This window comes from Macrotis lagotis, chromosome 2, assembly GCF_037893015.1.
Source record: "Macrotis lagotis isolate mMagLag1 chromosome 2, bilby.v1.9.chrom.fasta, whole genome shotgun sequence".
Classification (NCBI taxonomy): Eukaryota; Metazoa; Chordata; class Mammalia; order Peramelemorphia; family Peramelidae; genus Macrotis; species Macrotis lagotis.
The window spans coordinates 136,016,890-136,034,342 of record NC_133659.1 but is presented as its reverse complement, the minus strand read 5'-3'; the positions used below and the strand labels follow the sequence as shown (position 1 = coordinate 136,034,342).

The 17,453-nt window shown below is 37.6% G+C and overlaps 1 protein-coding gene across 4 annotated transcripts in view; it reads left to right on the top strand.

Annotated features, from left to right (window-relative positions):
* Positions 1 to 17,453, top strand: part of LOC141513238 (cation channel sperm-associated auxiliary subunit epsilon-like) — a 193,916-nt gene that overhangs the window by 31,877 nt on the left and 144,586 nt on the right. For 3 of the 4 annotated variants that reach the window (XM_074222866.1, XM_074222865.1, XM_074222867.1), the window contains one exon: positions 15,641 to 15,665. The exons of the other annotated variant lie outside the window; for it this stretch is intronic. In XM_074222866.1, coding sequence (XP_074078967.1) covers positions 15,641 to 15,665 — 25 coding nt within the window. The remainder of the gene's footprint in view (positions 1 to 15,640; positions 15,666 to 17,453) is intronic. 4 annotated transcript variants of the gene reach the window in all.

Below are 17,453 nucleotides of genomic sequence, written 5' to 3'. Positions count from 1 at the left end.
CAGAATTTTAAAATCTTACAATATGTAGTCAGTAGGCCTGCTAAAATCTTATGAGCCTAACTGAATACAATACCTTCCTAAACAGCCTGAGTACCACTAATTGACTAGAGGGTTATGATGTAGATCTTGTCTCCTGGGGGGAAAGGCCAAGGTCCTGTCTGAGCTGCTGCTGCTGCTGCTGCTGTTGCTGCTACCTGGTTTATAATCCCTGTATCTTTTTCCCAGGGTGAGGAGGGGGAGGGGAGAATGTTTCTTTTGGATGGTAGGGGAGAGTGTCCAAAAACATTTCAAATGCAGATATATGTAATTTCCCCCTTTGTCCTATGTGCAAATAGAACAATATAAGGAGAACATCAGACCATTTTTTAAAGCTCTTTATTCATATGCTCAACTTGACCTGAGATTTGGGGGTGGTAAGGCCAGGAATTTTGGAGCCTCTTAGACAAGAGTAGATTTAGGATACCTTTGTCAGTGAGGCCTGGTGTGCCAAAATGAGGGAAAATGCCCTCCAGGAACATTTTGGCAACAAATCCACCTGTGACATGATAGCCTGGAAAGGCCTTTACACACTACCCAGTGTTTAAGACAGACCTTATAATGTCCAACCTTAGGCATTACAGATGAAATTAATTTGTGAATGCCTAAAGTGTGTCTAAATCAAGGGACACCTACTATAGGCTTTAGCATGAAAGGCATGTTGGCAATGAGCCAAGTAGGCCAAGAGGCATATTCATGTGCAGCTATGTTGGTGAAACCTATATTCCAGATGCTCCTAATCAAATCTACAATTCCTTGAGAGCCAAAGTGGCCCTTCTGAGAAACAGTTATACCTGGTGATAGAAACTCCAGGGGAGGAGTGGCTTGTCTTCCAAAGAAACCCAGCAAGAGGTTATATACAGCTATTTCCATTTCTCCACTGCAGAGTTATCACAGGAAAGATAAAGGTTATCATCACTGGAAGGCAGCAGGCTTGGAAGCAATATTAGCATCTTGAAACATGATCCCAGTGGGCAGGGAACAATGACTAAGGAAACAGGAATGCATTGATCAGCAGATATTACAAATTCCCTCCAAAGCCAAAGTATTTCCACAGCATGGCAGACATCAAATGCATATCTTGAATGTGTATAGATTGTGGCCCTTTCTCCCTTGGCCAGATGCTGCTCCTGGGTAAGAACCACAAGTTCAGCAGCCTAAGCTCTGAGAGAGGGCAGAAAAGCTGCCCAGATTGTATCACATTCAGAAACTAGATCAACTCCAGGATATCAGTACCCTATATCATAATAGAGGATTCAACAGTCTAGAAAAGAAAGCCAGAGTTCTCTATGGAAGTATCAGAAAGATCATTGGAGGGTATTTCAGCCATATCTGCTTGTGAAATGACTTCCTAGAGAATAGGAAATCAGAGAGCAATCTGGAGAGCTGCACAGTGCTTGAGAATGATATTTTCAATACTCAGCAAAGTCACTTTATGTTTGGGGAGTCTCTGATCTGAGAAGGTCTGAATCTGGTGACAGAGTAAAAGGATCTTAATTTCATGTGGTACTCCTTTATCAAAGGGGAGCCCCAAAACGACTGAGCATCAGGCTGAGAGAATATCAAGTTACTGGACTCATGTTCCATAAGCCAGCACCCCCCCACACACACACACATATAAAAAGAGTGAAGGATCTACTGAGAGCCCCAGTGCAGATTTTGCCCTTTTGAGGTACATCCAAGGTGAGAGAGGCCGCAGCAAAGCTTTCTGGAACATAGTCTTTAGAATAAGGGGCTTGGTAATCTCACTGGCTAATACTCAAAGGTATCCACTCTCTGCAGTACCCAACTGCTGTGAAGATGGACCTCAGCTGCCAATTAGAGAGTTGTTGGATAGCTGAAATGCATTTAGGAGAAACAGAATGAGACCTAGCAGTCAGGATAAATTTCAAATATTCCATCTATGGGAGGCAGCATAGGACTTTAAATTTAAAGATTTTTATGGCCTCTTTGGTGAAACTCTAGTACTAGGTCAGGGCTATGCAACCTTACTTTTAAAAGTTTTTATTAAAACAATAGATAATATATTTTGATTTGCTGTTTTAGTGAGATTTCTATGGTAGCATTTAGTAAACCAGGAGGACAGTATTTTGGACAGCCCTGGACTGGATGATGGTTATCTTCCTGGAAAATCTCAGCATCTACACAAATCTTCTCTGTACTTGTCCAGGGAGGCAACTTTAAAAGTGAAGGAAGTTGAGTTTTGCTGGAAAAACTACATACCTTTAAGACAGCTAAGTCCATTCATGTATAAATGTTTCCAAGTAAAGACAAACAAATACTTGGAATCTGGGCATATGAGGATTGAAAAAAATTTCAGGGGATGGAGTCAAGATGGCATTGTGAAGGCAACATTTCTTGGGAACTTCTTCCCTCCCAAAACTCCAAAAGCCATCAAATTCTGACTCTAGCCAAAATTTAGAGGGTCAGAACCCACAGAAAAACTGAGTGATACATTTTCCAGTCCAAGATAACTTAGAAGCTCCACAGGAAAAGTCTGCTTCATCAGGACCAGGGCTGGGAAAAAAGCCCAGCTGCAACACAGCCCAGCCCAGTTGAGGGATCACCAGGAACAGCTTGAAGGACCAGTGAGAGAACTCTGCTTCACCAGAATGAGTATGGAGTGAGGAGCACCAGCAGCAGGACCTGCAGCTAGAATAGAGAAACCAGGCTGCACCTCCAGAGCACAGCCCATAGATGGTAAGAGGGTCAGGGGAGACTGCAGAAATCTTTCTGTTCTCCCTGGGGCAGGATTGTACCCACACTCAGATCCAGCTTGCAGTTTGGGCTTCCATACTAAGATATGGAGCCTCCTTACAGCTCCAGGGCAGAGGGGAGTGCCTGTGATCAGTGGGGTGTCCCCCCCCAAAACTCCAAAGCCTTGGAAGTTCTGTAAATTGGTCTTAGACTGAGGAAATGAATAAACAACAGAAAAAGAATCTGACCATAGAGAATTACTTCAGTCTCATGGAAGACCAAAATACATACTCAGATGACAAAATCAAAGTTTCCACATCCAAAACCTCCAAAAGAAATAGAAAATGGGCTCAGACTATGGATGAACTCAAAAAAGACTTTGAAAAGCAATTAAGGGAGATGGAAGAAAAATTGGGAGGAGAAATGAGAGTGATGCAGAAAAATCATGAAAATCAAATCAGCTTGGTGAAAGTAATACCAAAAATTACTGAAGAAAAATGTTAAAAACTAGTTTAGGTCAAATGGAAAAAGCAAAACAAAAGACAAATGAGGTGAAGAATGCCTTAAAAAGCAGAATTGGCCAGCTGGAAATAACTCCTTCAAATGCAGAAATCAGGAAGAAATAAAATTCTTCCAAAAAAGCCAAAAATTAGAAGAAAATGTGAAATATCTCATTGGAAAAACAACCAACTTCAAAAACAGATCCAGAAGAAATAATTTAAAAATTATTGGACTACCTGAAAGTCATGACCAGGAAAAGAGCCTAGACTTTATTTTTCAAGAAATAATACAACAAAATTGCCCTGAGATCCTAGAAGCAGAGGGTAAAATAGAAATTGAGGGAACTCACTGGTCACCTTCTGAAAAAGATCCCAAAATATAAACTTCTAGGAATATTATAACCAACTTCCAAAACTCCCAAGTCAAAGAGAAAATTCTAAAAGCTGCCAGAAACAATTCAACTACCCTGGCTCCATAGTCAAGATTACACAGGATCTGGCAGCATCTACATCAAGGGTTCATAGGGATTGGAATATGATATTACAGAAGGCAAAAGATCTTGGTTTACAACTGAGAATCAACTACTCAGCAAAACTGAACATCCTCTTTCAGGGGAACAGATGGACTTTCAATGAAACAGTGGACTTTCAGACTTTCCCATTAAAACAACCAGAGCTGAACAGAAAGCCTGATCTTCAAGTATAGGACTCTGGTGAACCAAAGAAGGGGTGGATGAGAAGGACTATGAGGAACTTAGTGATATTGAACTGTTTGTATTCCTGCACAGGAAGAAGATATTGATAACTCATCTGAACTTTCTCATTTATAAGAGCTGTTGGAGCATATATAGACAGGGTACAGGAAGGAGCAGAACATAATGGTATGATATAGTAAAAAAGATGGAATCAATGGATGATAAAAGAAAGTACTGGGAGGAAGAGAAAGGAAAGGAAGAACAAGCTAAGAAATTTCACATAAGAATCAAGAAAAAGCTTTTTCAATGGAGTGGAATGAGAAAAGGCAGGGGGGAATGATTGAGACTTCATGCTCATCTGAAATGGCTCAGACAGGAAATAACATACACACTTAATAGGGTGTTGAATTCTATCTTACTCTGGAGAAAAATGAGAAGAGAGGGATGGGATAAGGGGGAATGGGGGGAGGGAAGGGGGAAATAGGTGATAGAAGAGAGGGAAGATTGTGGGATTGTACGCAGATACAACACACTTTTGGACAGGGCCAGGATTAAAGGAGAGAGAGAATAGAATAATGAGAGTGGGGAAGAATAGAGTGGAGGGAATTACAGTTAGTGATAGCAACTGTGGGAAAAATATTGAAGCAACTTCTCTGGTGGACTTATGATAAAGAAGGCAACTCACCCCAGAGACAGAGCCATTGGAATCTGAACATATATTTTTTTCTCTCTCTCTCTCTCGCTGTTCTTGAGGTTTCTCGTCATCTTGGGGGGGAGAGGGGAGTTTATGTTTACTCTTATAAAAAATTATTGTAATACTATAAAATAAATAAACCAAAATCATACTTGAAAAAAAATTTCAGAGTAAAGTTCTACCACAGTAATGGGATTGAGGAAATGAGAAGAGCAGCAGCTGGGAACAACACAAGCACTGTTCTTGTCCTTTTTCAGACCTGGTTGACTCTGCCACTCATTTGAGCGTTTACTGCATAGGGGGCAATACCTTGATCTATTGAATTTTTCAATAATAGATGAAATACCCTCGATGACTTCCCTGGACAAGCTATGTGCAGAGGATAGATCCTTTTGTGTAAAGGGACAGCAGATTTTATGAGCCCTGTGTCTGAGACCACAGAGGACCATAGAGAATCAGGGATATCAGAGGGGCACACAGAATTCAACTGACTGTTGGTGATTTTGAATAAGAACTGGAAATAAATGGAAAGAATCCTTTGGCAGCAGTAGGAATAGAATACTATCAAGAGAGCAGGAAATAATAAGTTTGCTTAAGATATCACTCCAAATTTGGCCTAAGGAAAAAGGAATGTTCCACAGAAAGGAGATCCATGAAAATCATGCAAGGGACGATGTAGGAACATTCTGAAGCTTCCTAAAACCCTAACATTTAAAGTCCTAATAGTCATAGCTGGAATTGGATTTATTAGAATTGATTTAGAGGCTACATATCTATCAAACTATCATAGAATGTGTCTCCAACCTTAAGGGTGATTATGGGGTTCACAGTTAGGGGGAGATGGACCAGGATTAACTATGGCTAGGATATTAGATTCTGCAAAGAAAAAAAGTCTCTTCGAGATCTACAGCTTTCCCCTCTCCCACACATCTTCATCCATTACTGTTCCTCTAGGAACCCCTAAATTCATTCCACCTTTCACTCCTAAGGTACCTTTTCTCCTTTCTATACTCTGTGACAATGTGGCCCTTCCTCCCACAGCAAAAACATTCATGTAAATCATGTCTAATTGAGATATTTGAGGGCTTCTCAAACCCTGTTTGATATAGGAAGAATGGTTTGAACCGAAGATATCTCTACTATGGTAATGATACTTCCTTTTGTCTGTCTATCCTTCTGCTTTTCCCTGTTCTTCCTTTGTTTTTCTTAATAAACATGTAATTAATTTGTTCTATAAAATTCCATGCCACACATTTCTTAGGGAAATACTTTTGTATCTTTGGTAATGACTGATTATCAAAGTATGATCCATGTGTTCATGAATTGATTGGTCTAATTCAGCATACTTAGAACTTTTGTGTACTGTATCATAAAAATGGTTAGGAGCCTCTTCCTGAAATGCATACTGGAATTTATTTCAGTTCTCTAGTCTAATTACAAAGGCCTCCATGCTCTGAAAGGTTTCCTTAGCTTGATTTGATCTGGTGTAATCCTGAATGGGGGCTGACCCACTTGCAGGGATCAGCCTATTTGTTGTGTGTTTAATAGCCTGACTTTCCCCAAGGGAGAGAAAGATATCCATTAAAATGATAAATCTCTCTATACTGGATTATATCCCATAAGACAGCCTGAAATTGGGTAATCATAACTGTTACGTCCTCATCAAATTTAGGGGTATTCCTTCAAGTACAGAAGTCAGAGGTCCTGAAAGGCATATGTTGTCTAAGAACTACATTACCTCCACGATCATAACTATCAGTTTGATAAAGAAGATGCCTATAGGCTTCTCTTCTAATTGGGGAGATTCAAGTTTAGTCAAAACATGGGGTGAATAGGATGGACTTGCAGAAGGCAGGAGAGAAAAGGGAGGTAGTGAAGAAGCTATAGACTCCTACAAAAAAAAAAGTGGAGGGAGGGGAATCTAGGTAGTTGGGAAACATTGCAATTCAACCAGAGAAAATGGGCTAGCATTCCAGTATGGCTGATCATGCCCTTCTCTGACAATGAAAGAATTTTAATTGTTCATTGGTCTGATCTCCTTCTTGTAATCTTGTCTAGGAGAATAGAACTACTACCCAGTTTGCTCTCCTCCAAGGGGGATCAAACATTCCCATTCCCATTAAAGAGAGACAAGGACATAATTGTCTTTGAAGAGAGGCTCTAGGCCAAGCTGGCTAAGGTTTACAGACAATAACAAACCTTCCCTTTTAAACATGCCTTTAAGCCTAGGGATGACCATTCTCCAGCTTATTTCCAGGATTTAACAAGCTGGGAAAGAGGTCTACTATGGAATAGAATCAATTATTAAATGATACAGAATGACTTTAATTTCCTCAATATACACATATATACATATTTATATATAAAAAGAGATCAACAGAATAGATAAGAACAGACTATATCAGCATATAATTACATACACAAATGTCAGTGTGTGTGTGTGTGTGTGTGTGTGTGTAGGGGTATCTGTGGCTCAATGGATAGTGTGCTAGGCCCAAAGAGAGGAAGACTCCTTTCTGAGTTCAGATCTAACCTTGGACACTTAGGAGTTGTGTTATGCTGGTCTAGACACTGTTTGCTTCTATTCCTCATGTGTGAAATGAACTGGAAAAGGAAATGCCCAATTACTCTAATATATTTGTCAAGAAAACAGTGAAGGAGGTCATGAAGAATCAAACACAATGACTTGAACAGCAACTACAAAATGTTTGTATATAAATATACACACATACATATGTAGATATAAATATATCTTATTTGGGTAAGAATATGTCTCATAACTATGAGAAGTACATGATGATCCATCTCTTGTCTAATTTTTTTTTATTGTATGAGTTTTCATGTACTCATTTAGAATGTATTGTGGTGTGGTATGAGACTTGGTCTAAACCTAAATTTTGCCAAACTGCTTTCCAGTTTTCCCAGAAGTTTTTAATCAAATAGGGTGTTTTCCCTTAGATGACATGCCTTCTATTTTATCAAACACTGGGTTATTAATTTCTATTGTTTCTGAATCTTACATATCTAGTATGTTTCATTGATCTTTTTATTTTTAACCAAAACCAGATTATTTTGATAACTCCTTTTTAATAGTTTGAGGTCTATTCTCCTTCATCCTTCTTTTAATCAATTTTCTTGATTTTCTAGATCTTTTGTTCTTCCAAATGAAATTTCCTTATAATTTTATGAAACTCTGTGAAGCATCCTGTTGGAAATTTGATTGGTATGGCCTCAAAAGTATAAATTAATTTTGGCAGTATTATCATTTTTATTTTATTGGATTAATTATTTAAAGAGTGACTAGAAATATTTTGTGTGTTTTGGAGATCCTTAGGTTGCCTCTACACATCCCATCTTCAAGATTGGTATGTTATGCTCGCACAGTGAGCATATTTTCTTTTAATGTACTTCGTTTTTTGCTGCTTTTCTTCCAGATTATCTTTCACATCTATATATTTGCATTTCCAAATTATTGTTTGTTTCTTTGGTGAGACTTAACATCACAGATTCAAGTTTTTCAATTTTGCTATTAATCATAAATTCTGCTCTTAATTCCCATTTTTTTTTTAGCATTATTCATTTATGGATCCCATACTTGCTTGCTAAGTCAAGAGACTACATTTTTTTTTAGTGTACTGCTTTTTCCTATTGAATTGTTTGTTTATATTCACAGTTTTTTCAGATTTCTTCTTCCTTTAATCTTGGTTCTTTCAGTCTTCCTTCCCATCTCCCACTTCCATTATTTTCCGTATTGCTCACTTCTCACTCTCTCCCCATAGATAATGATTTCCTTAGGGGCTAGATCCCAAAGGATTTCAGTCTCCTCTCACACACTTGGAAATTCACAGCCTAGGTCTCCACCTCAATTGACTTTTGGGTGGTCAGAACTGCTCTGGGCTAGGTGCTATGCTATTCCCTAAGGTTTAGTGAAAGTGCTGCACAGCTCCCTAAATGCATAGTGTTCTGCCTGATGACCTGTCTCACTCCCTCTGATCTTTAGTTCTTTGGTCTCTTACTGGCAGCTCAGTACCAGCAGTTCAGAGCTACCAATAGTTCAGAGCTTTGCAGCATGGATATTTTCAGACCCTTGAAGACTCCCTGAGGGGTTGTAACCAAACTGACTGTTGAGTTCCAAGAATACTTTTTTTTTTTTTGCAAGGCAAATGGGGTTAAGTGGGTTGTCCAAGGCCACACGGCTAGGTAATTATTAAGTGTCTGAGGTTAGATTTGAACTCACATATTCCTGACTCCAGGGCCAGTGTTCTATCCACTGTGCCACCTAGCTGCCTCCTCCCCCAAGAATACTTTTGCAGCCTGACTCAGGGTTTCTGAGACACTGAAAAAAAAGGGAGAGGAGAAACCAGATTATGGGGGTGGGTTTTGCTATAACCCGTGTAATTTCCTTGGGTCTGTTAATGAATCCTCTCACACTGCCAGTAGTGTGTTAGTTGAGAGAAAGGTGTTGAGAAAGCTCAGGGTCAGCCATATGGGTTTGGGTTTGTTTGTGTACATTGTTTTTTTTTATATTCTTGATATCCTAGACAATAGAAACAGCTTAAGTTACTTTATCTTTAGCACATAATTTATAGGGGGAGATGGGGGGAGATCAGAAAAGTTTTAGAGACCAGAGAAATTGTCTAGTCCACTATATTGTTGTTCACATGCCCAAAAGTCCCTCCAATTGAGGGTTTTTTTTTTAGGTTTTTGCAAGGCAAACGGGGTTAAGTGGCTTGCCCAAGGCCACACAGCTAGGTAATTATTAAGTGTCTGAGACTGGATTTGAACCCAGGTACTCCTGACTCCAAGGCCGGTGCTTTATCCACTACGCCACCTAGCCACCCCTTCAATTGAGTTTTAATACTTTTCAGTGGCCCTTTATTTAATATTATTTTATTTTATTGTGATAGGTAAAGGAGACATATATATGTATGTATATTTATATATTTGATTGTGTATACATATATATGATATAGACAGTTCTCATTTTACATATATTCTAATTATGTAAATTAGAACCCCCTGTGGGCTAGCAGCAAGAATCCTCATTGGTCCATTCTCCAGCTCCTCCTGGAGCTGGCAATTACAGGGGCTGGGACCATGCAGCCCCATGCCAGGGGACCTCCACTCTGGCTGCAGGAGCCCCAGGCACTTGAAGTCACTCTGGCATTGTTCTATAGACCTTCAGAGGGGACAGGGTACTGTGGAACCCATGAGGGAAATGGGAGTTCTATGAAATGATTCACTTAAGCAAGAACTAGCTTTATTCTGTTTTTCTACTTTTACAAGGTTTTTGTATGCCCATGGAAAATGAGAAATATGTATATTCCTTTCTATTGAATTCAATAATCACCAAGGTCTCAAATTCTATTAGTCCTTTTTAATCCTATCTAGTCCTTTTTTTCCTTTTTTTTTGTTTAGGTTTTTCTTGGGATAACAGGGATAAATTGAAGCCCTCCCCCAACTAATAATAGCATTTTGTAAGTTGGTGGTTGGGTGGTTCTTGTCCTTCATTATGAAAGAAGACCAAAATAACATCACCATGTTTGTTACAAATTAGTGTGTCCAACTGTGCCTGATCCAACCAATATGAGCTCCGAATTCTCTACCACAGGTCGGGCACAAATAGTTCATGTGAGCACCTGGAGTGGGTTCTCTAAACTTACAGATGTCCCATTTCCTTTGAGCTGCTTCAATTCTACCTTCCTCATAGAGCTCAGCCCCGTCTCTGCTGAGGGCGCACCATGCTGTGCCACACAATCAATTCCACTTGTAAATACTTAAGGTCCCAGTGTGTAACAGTTTGAGAACACTTCTCACAGAAAGGGGAGAGGACAGAGAAAGAAACATGAGAGAAGAAAAGGAAGGAAGGGAATAAGCATTTATGAGAGCTGCTGTGAGCCAACCTCTGTGTTGGTAGTTTTATTAATGTTATCTTATTTGAGCCTTACAACAACCCTGGGAAGAAGGGGGTCTATTATTATTATCATCTCCACTACTTGTTTGACTTTGGATAGATTATTTCATTTTCCTGTGCCTCAGTTTCCTCATCTTTAAAATGAGAGCATAAGCTGCTATTTAGAACCTTTGCAACTCCAAATCTTTGCTCCTACAATCCCTACATAACCACAGAATAACTGGATATCAGAGTCAAATGTGAATTTAATCAAGGCCCTGGGGTATGATTACCAAGTATTTATTATCCTGATTTCCCAATCCAATTGCTTCCCATACCCCACTCCATATTCAGAGGAGGAAAACAATCTGATTCCCCCCCCCTCCATCATCATAGGATCTTTTGGGTGAAAGTCCTAATCAGATCATACTTTCCCTATCACTAACAATTACTCTGTCCTGATCCTAGACTTGAGAATCACAAGCTAACTACCTAAGCAAAACCTCTTATCCTGCTTCCAGTCCCTGCTACTTCATCCTCATCCACTTTAGCCTTACACTTCCTTTATACTGTGTCCTGTAAAACTACTCCTTCTGACAGTAAGTGATCAAATATTGATTAGATACATGCAGTCACAGAAAACATTTTAACACCTATAGTTTTGTACAAGAAGTTTTGAATAAAAAAATTAAAAATGTAAAAAATAACATGCTTAAGTCTGTATTCAAACACTATAAATCCTTTCTCTGGAGGCTGATACTGTACCTCCTTATTTATTTGGGTTGTCTTGGATCATTGTATTGCTGAGAATAGCTAAGATGGGGGGGCACCTAGGTGGTGCAGTGGATAGAGCACTGCCCCTGGAGGATCTGAGTTCAAATTTGCCCTCAGACACTTAATAATTACCTAGTTGTCATTTAACCCCAGTGCCTTGCAAAAACAGAAATTAAAAAGAGAGAGAATAGATCATACAAAATTGCTGTTAACTGATTTTTTTGTCTTGATAACTATTTCAATATAGTTTATTTCCTTTAATAAATGTATATTTTGTTTTTAAAAAACAGACTAATAAAAATAAGTGAATTCCTGCTTTTAGAATCCAATATTCACTCCAGGTACCTTTGAAAGTCTTTCACAAGCTAGCTCCCAGTGCTCCCTTTCCCATAACTCACAGTCTTCTCTCATGACCCTCCATCTAGGGTGCGCACCACACTTGCCATGTCCCAGGCACTGTTCCAAGTACTGAGGATTCACAGAAAAGCAAAAACCATCTTTTCTAAAAATGCTCACATTCTGAGGGCAGATAGCTCTGGACCACCAAGATGGATGCAAGGTAGCCTGGAGAGGGTCTCAGACTAAATGAAATCAGAGGTAGCCATGATAGAGCTCCAGGCATCAGTCAGTCAGTGAAAGGGTTTCTGTGTATGGAAGAACAAGGAGTCCAAGGTCACTGGGTGGGAGTAAAATGGAAGAATAGAAATAGAGGGAAAAAACCAGGTTATGGAGAGCTTTAAAAGTCAAACTGAGCATTTTGTATTTGGTCCTGGTGCTTTTAGGAAGCTGAGGCAGTTTTTTGCCAGACTGGCACATTTGGAAAATCAATTTGACAACAAAGTGGAGGATGGAGCAGAATGAGGAGAGGTTTGTGGAAGGGAGACCAAGCAGCAGCCATGGAACTAGTCTAGCTGCTGTGAGGTGATGAGGGTCACATCAGGGTGGTGGCAGTGTGGGAGAGAAGGGGGTATTGTAGGAGACATGTGGCGAACAGAGAAAGACTAGAACTTGACAAGTGATTGGATATGGGCAGTGGGTAGGGAGGGTGAGAGTGTGTGGAAGCCTGTTCTGGTGTTTCCCTGTAGTACGGAAACAATCCTTGGTTTTCAAAGAGCATGAACATGTTAACAGAGTGTTTCTGGCAGGACATTTTATATAGGCTTTGAGTCATTTAGCACTGTGTTGTTAATGCATTGATGATTTCTTCAGCTACAGCAACTCTCAAAGATTATCTGCTAAGTTATTGAGGAAATGCATAGATGCAAGGAGTGCCCATATTAATAAAAACATCCTTAACAAGCTATTGAAATGAATAAAATGCTTTTTAAAAAAAATAGCTTTTTCCCCTGTGCAGAGTAGAATAGCTAGTAGATATTTAAGGTATAAATGCAAATAAAATCATGTAAGTTAACTAATATAGAAAAAGAGAAAATCCTGAGGTTATTACCATGAATTTTTTCCACTCAAAAATAGCATAGTCTAGATTGATGCTTTATGCACCAAATTTGGCTGTAAATGACCTTTAACTGTGTCCAGAAAAAAAACCTATTCCATTCAAAAATTCATTGAACATTTTGAAGTGCTTATTAAGTGTAAGACACAATACTAGATATTGGGGAGGCGGGGGAAGAAATTAAAGCGTCCTTCCCTTAAAGAGTTTAGTTTATTTGGGGGACTAATTTGTGGGGGGGGGGAGACAAATGGAGCGAGAACATGTTCACAAATAAGTACTTAGAAATATTGAAGATAAAATATTAATATTATCCTCTTTATTTTAGGCACACATTTGCTAGAAACATTTTTGTTATTATTCTATATCAAAACCATTTATTAGAGTGATCCAAACTGGTCTTATTTCTTCTATCTCCAACCTTAAGCCCTTGAATACAATTCTCTATCTCTAGATGATTTAAGATAACATTTATAGGAATGTTGTGCAAGGAAAAGATCATGATATATTAAAATACAGTTTGAGATTAACATTCCAAAACAAGTCATAATTCAGTTCTTTCCCGGTTCATTCCCCTCAAGTATTCTCCTTTAATATCTTAATCCTTTATTTTTAGAGATGGCTGGGAGGTGAAGGGTGAAATATGGCAAAATGACGTTGCTCTTTGATAGGTCAATAGCCCAAACATTTCTGAGGGTTGGGGAAGATCGTGAACTATAAAAGGCAAGAAGTATTTCTCTTAAGTTTAGTTCTCACCTTTAATCTATTTCCCTAAAAAAAAGGCAGTCTTCCATCATCTAACCTACTTTCAACAGGGATATTTGTAAATATTGGGGTTCAATGGGAGGGGAATTTGATCAGAGAAATATTATTTCATACTATTACTAGAGAAATTTAAAAGGTAGTTTTTAAATGTCTCCACACAAAGAAATTTATTTTTTTAACATTGCATTTCTTTTTATAATTTTTATTGATACATTTTTGTAATAGCACTTTCATTTTGGAATGTATCCCTTCCTACCTACTCCACCCCGTGATTCATCCTTTGTAACAAAGAAAAAGAAAAAGCAGTTCATCAAAAAAAAAAAAAGAAAGAAAGAAAGAAAGAAAAGAAAAGAAGCCAACACATTAGCTATAGCTCAAACTATAGGCAATACCCTTGGCTGTATTGTCCTCTTTGTCAAAAAGGGAAAGAGGTATATTTTGACTGTTCTTTTCTAGGGACAAGATTATACACAGAAATTCAGGTGTTTTTAATTTTATTTTTCCAGCTTTATTGCTAAAGACTTTGTGAATATCATTTTGCTGTTTCTGCTTACTTTATTTTGTTTCAGTTCATATAAGTCTGACTGTGCTTTTCTGAAATCTTTTCATTGCTTCTTATGGCACAGTAATATGCCATTAAATCTATACACCTCAGTTTGTTAGACCTCTAAATGATGGGCATTTAATTTATATGAAGTTATTTCCAAAGATACATAATCTTTTGGAAGGATTCCTCAAGATGTAGCACTTGAGCTGTGCTTTGAAGGAAATTGAGAGACGAGATGAAGACATAGAGATCCAAATATGCAAAGACATGGAAGCAATGTGTTTGGGAGCAGCAAGCAGTCTAGTCTGACTAATTCAGGCAGCAGAGGAAGAAGAGAAAATGAAATATGGTACAAAAGATAGGTGGTGGGGGAAAAGGGAAAAAGGACCTACTTGTACAAAAATTTATAGTAGCTCTTTTAGAGGTGGCAAAGAATTGGAAATTGAGAGGATGTCCATCAATTAAGGGAACTGTTAAATGAGTTCTGGTATGTGAGAGTAATGAAATATTATTAATGCTGTAAGAAATGACAAGCAGGTGGAGTTTCAGTGTTCTATCCACTGTGCCACCTGCATGAGGAGACTACATGAACTAATGTAAAATTAAAGTGAGTAGAACCAGGAAAATGGGGTTAAAAGTAACAGCAAAATGTATATGTATACACACACACACATACACACACACACACACACACACACACACACACACACACACACACACACACGACTGAATTGGGAAGGGGAAAGGCAGTCGAGGTTAAGGGACTTGCCCAGGGTCGTATAACTGGTAAGTATGAAGTGTTTGAGGCATCATCTGGTTGCCCTACGGTAACAGCAATATTGTAAGGATTATTAACTGTGAATTACTTAGTATAATGATCCCTAATTCCAATGGATTTATGATGAAAAATGCTATCCATATCCAGAGAAAACATAGGAGTCTAAATGCAGATCAAAGCATACTACTTTTCATTTAATCTTGTTGGTTTTTTGTATTGATATATTTCTTCTCAATAACATGACTAATTTGGAAATATATTTACATGATTGCACATATATAACCTATGTCAAAATGTTTATCTTCAAAGGGTTGGGAAAGGTGAGAGAGGGAGGAAGAAAAATGAATGTTAAAATATTATCTTTGCATATAATTGGAAAAATAAAATGCTACTTAAAAAGCTTGGAATACTATTTAAGGTGGTGGGGGTACATCTTAAATAAACATGCTGAGATAGAAATGAACAAGCATTTTGTAGGGGGCAACAAGGAATAGTCTTGAAAGAACCCACCATGTTATGCAACAGTGAAAGATGAAATTGATAGGTAAATAAGACCAATAATTGTAAAAGCTCAGCAATCAACTGAGAGGAGGATAAAGGTAATCTGATTAACCCCACAGATTTTAAAGAAACTGTGTGCCGAAAACAGTTTTAAGAAGATAGATTAATAAATGAATATCACTGGCATAAAAGGAAATATATCCTTATAATAGAGATAATAGTTGTATATATATATATATAATTAAAAATAGATGCATATCAAGTATGGTTTTTATTTATTATTTATTTAAACATGTTTAATTTTTTCCAGTATCAAGGAAAACCAAACAACTCAGGTAAAGTTAATTTTTTATATTCTGTATATCTTTTGTAGATATTTGTTACTTCTTACTTTTCTAATGCTCTAGAATAGTAATTTTCAACTTTGATTCTTATTTTTTTGGGAAGAGGGTGCAAAAACAGTGAAACAAAACTGAGATGTAAAAAATGGAAGAAAATGGAGATTTCTGCTTAAATGTCACTGATATAACATTACTATTGCTCTCAATAATTTAATAAAATAACAGGAAATAGAACTCAGAATTCTGATTTTTTTTTTCTTGAGCAATTAGGGTATTTGACAATAAGGATCCTCTCCATGCCCTCTAAAATATTCCTTGTCTTGGTAATTAATTTGCTTCCAGGAAGAAGATAAGAGTATCACAAAGAGGGTAGGGATGGTGGGGGAAAAGGTGGAGAAACAAGATTTTTTCCTGCTAGTTAAAGAGATATTGAGTGGTGAGATATATTTCAATCCATTGCAGTGAATCATAGACATTTAAGTACTGGGGCGGCTAGATGGACAGTGGATAGATAGAACACTGGCCCTGGAGTCAGGAGTACCTGAGTTCAAGTCCAGCCTTAGATACTTAATTAATAATTACCTATCTGTGTGGCCTTGGGCAAGCCACTTAGCCCCATTTGCCTTGCAAAAACCTAGAAAAGAATTTTAAGTACCATTATTATGATCCATTATATCTATTTGAGTAATGTTTTAAGTTTCCTTTAATATTATGAACTTGATTTTCACAAACATGAACATTTCAGTACATTAAAAAATAAAAGAGAATATATATGAAACCATGAATTTCTATTAGGTAATTTTTTTTAAAGTATGTGTTAAACTTAGTAAGATTGCTCTGTTTATTTGGGTTCCCTTCTGGACTTGTAATACAGGGGTTTTTTTCCTGTGTTGTCTCCATTCTATCATTCCTTTCTCCTTTATGGGACTTTCCTTTATGGGACACTAAAAATGCCCCATTAATGATCATCCCTTTTTGCTCTCTGAAGTTATTCCTGGTGATTCACATTCCCAACTCTTATGCTAAGTATTCATCTCTGCTTCCTAATCTAAACTAATTTAATCTCACAACTTTATTATTTTAAAACACACTTTCCACAAATGTCTACCTATTAGGTAACATTTAATAAACAGTAATAGAAATCAACCATTAAAAGCAATTATCCAATGGGATATATTGCTTTAGGAATCATATTTGAAGGTGCATACTCAATAAACCTTCAGAACAGTATTCCCATTTTTGGGAATTTTTACATGTGTAGTTAATTTTTTCAAATATTCTATTTTTCAAATGATAGATAAAATAATTTTTAACATTCATTTTTAAAATTTTGAGTCTAAATTCTCTGCCTTCTACTCTCACTTACTCTCCTCCCTCCTCACTGAGAAAGCAAGCAATTTGATATAGTTTATATATGTACAGTCATGTAAAACATATTTTTATATTAATCTAAAAGACCTAAAAAATACAGTTTTAAAAAGTATGCTTCAATATGCATTCAGACTCCATCAGTTCTTTCTTTTATAATGGATAGCATTTTTCATCATACATCCTTTGGAATTTCCTTGATTCATTGTGTTTCTGAGAAGAGCTAAATCATTCACAGTTGAGCATCACACAATATTGCTATTATTCTGTACAATGTTCTCCTGGTTCTGCTCATTTCACTATACATAGGTTCATGCAACTCTTTCTAGGTTTTTCTGAAGGCATCCTGTTCATCATTTCCTATAGCACAATAGTGTTCCATCACAATCACGTACCAGAACTTGTTCAGCCTTT